Genomic DNA, 2,099 nt, shown 5'->3' on the forward strand with positions numbered 1-2,099 from the left:
CGAGGCTGCGGTGGCCGGGAGCGGCCCCTGCACTCCAGTCTGGGCGACAGAGTGTGAGACCAACTCAAAAAAAAAAAGGCAAAACAAAACTGTAAAATTGCAAAACTAGTATTAAACCACATTAAAACGAATAACTTCTCTACTGTGCTGCTGAGACCAAAATCAATAAGCACCGAAGTCTCAAGCTGCGCTGGCTCGTGGCGGCGGCTGCCCCGCCTGGAGAAGCGCCACACTCGGCGGAGCGGCCGCGAAGGAGCACAGGCGCCCGGTCGCCCCTGCCCTCCTCTCCTGCCCCCAGAGGGAGGAAGGAGCGGCGTCCCCTGGCGACACAGCCGCAGGGGAGGCCCCGGCCCGCACGACCGCCAGCGACCCTCTGGAGTCAGCCAAGGCGTGATCCGGACACGCAGGGCAGTGCGGACCAGGCCGGGAGGCCCGGAGCCGCGCCTCGCAGACGCAAGGGCCGCGCGTGCCTCTGCGGGAGTCGGGACGTGTCCACGGGACGTGTCCACGCGCAGCCGCTGAGTCGGGAGGACGACAGCCGCAGCCTGAGACAGGCTCGCGGCGCCCACGGGTCCCCGCGCGCAAAGCTCTCTGGGTGCCGTGAATTCATTCACGCACGGCCCACACACCCACACGCGCATCCACTCATGCATGCACTCTCACAAACGTGCCCTCACATGCATGCATGCCGTCTCACACACATGAACACGCATGCCCGCTCACACATGGGCGTGTGCGTGCACTCTCATGCATAAACGCGTGTACTCACACATGCGCCCGACATGCATTCACACACAAACATGCAGGCACTCACACGTGTGTGCTTGCATGTACTCACAATACGTATGTGCTCGTGCATGTGATGCACATGCACGCACATGTACCACACATTAAACTCACATGCACCCACCCACATGAATGCAATGAACTCATACACATGCACTCACACAAATGCATGCGTGAACTTGCACATGCATGAACTCACATGCACATACATACACACATACACTCACACACATGCACTCGCACAAATGCACACATGATCTTGCACATGTGTGAACTCGCATGCACATACATATACACATACACTCACACACATGCATACATGGGTGCACTAGCACACTCAGACAATCTCACATGTACACATGTATTCATACAAATACGTGCACACACTCACATGCACTCACACACACGTACACACATATAATCACACATGCGCTCACATGCACTTGCACACGTGTGCAAGTGTGCTCGCACACACATCCACACATGTACACATGTGCACTCACACAAAAAACACATGAACACATGCCCTCACACATACAGACATGCACTCACGTGCACTTGTACATCTGTGTACACAGTGCACTCAAACATGTACACACATGAACATGCATGCATACACGCATGCATGTGCACTCACATGCATGCACTCAAACACATGCACAAACACTCAGATACATGTGCATATACACATGCACTCACAGATACATGCCCTCTCATACATGGGGACACACACGCACACACATATGTGCAGATGCACACACGTGCACTCATACACACAAGCGCACACACATGCATCCACACTCACACACGTGCAAATATACATGCATGAACACTTTCACACATTCTCACACATGAACATGATTGGATGACAGAGTGAGACTGACTCAAAAACGTACACACACAACACACACACTCTCGTGTCTGCCCTTTGATGACTCAAACTGATTTTTCAAACCCAGAGTCTGAGGTAGGACACAGGCCGCGCGGGCGTTGAATGCTGGAAACGCAGCCCTCACGAGCGGGCCGCACACACTCTCGCTGCGGCCTGTCCGACGTGCCCTTCTCCGAGTCCTGCGTTTGATTAGTCTCCCTTCTTTTTTTTTCCTACTCATTTTAGGCAAGAAGGCCAGGCGCAGCGGCTCGGGCCAGGGATCCCATCCCCGTGGGAGGTCGAGGTGAGAGGACCGCCTGAGCTCAGGAGTTCCAGGCCAGCTTGGGCAACACAGGGAGACCGCACCTCTCCCCCAAGGCCCCCACATTAGCCGGCCGCGGCGCGCGCGCGGGCTCCCAGCTGCCCAGGGGGAGAAGGGGCT

General features: G+C 55.7%; 1 protein-coding gene across 1 annotated transcript in view; it reads right to left on the minus strand.

Annotated features, from left to right (window-relative positions):
• EFHB (EF-hand domain family member B) overlaps nt 1-2,099 on the minus strand; it is a 59,099-nt gene that overhangs the window by 22,665 nt on the left and 34,335 nt on the right. Inside the window, exon 7 of the mRNA XM_021706147.1 lies at nt 118-591. Coding sequence (XP_021561822.1) covers nt 118-591 — 474 coding nt within the window. The remainder of the gene's footprint in view (nt 1-117; nt 592-2,099) is intronic.

Source organism: Carlito syrichta, unplaced genomic scaffold, assembly GCF_000164805.1.
Source record: "Carlito syrichta isolate Samal-C Ts95f unplaced genomic scaffold, Tarsius_syrichta-2.0.1 Scaffold315224, whole genome shotgun sequence".
NCBI classification, from domain to species: domain Eukaryota; kingdom Metazoa; phylum Chordata; class Mammalia; order Primates; family Tarsiidae; genus Carlito; species Carlito syrichta.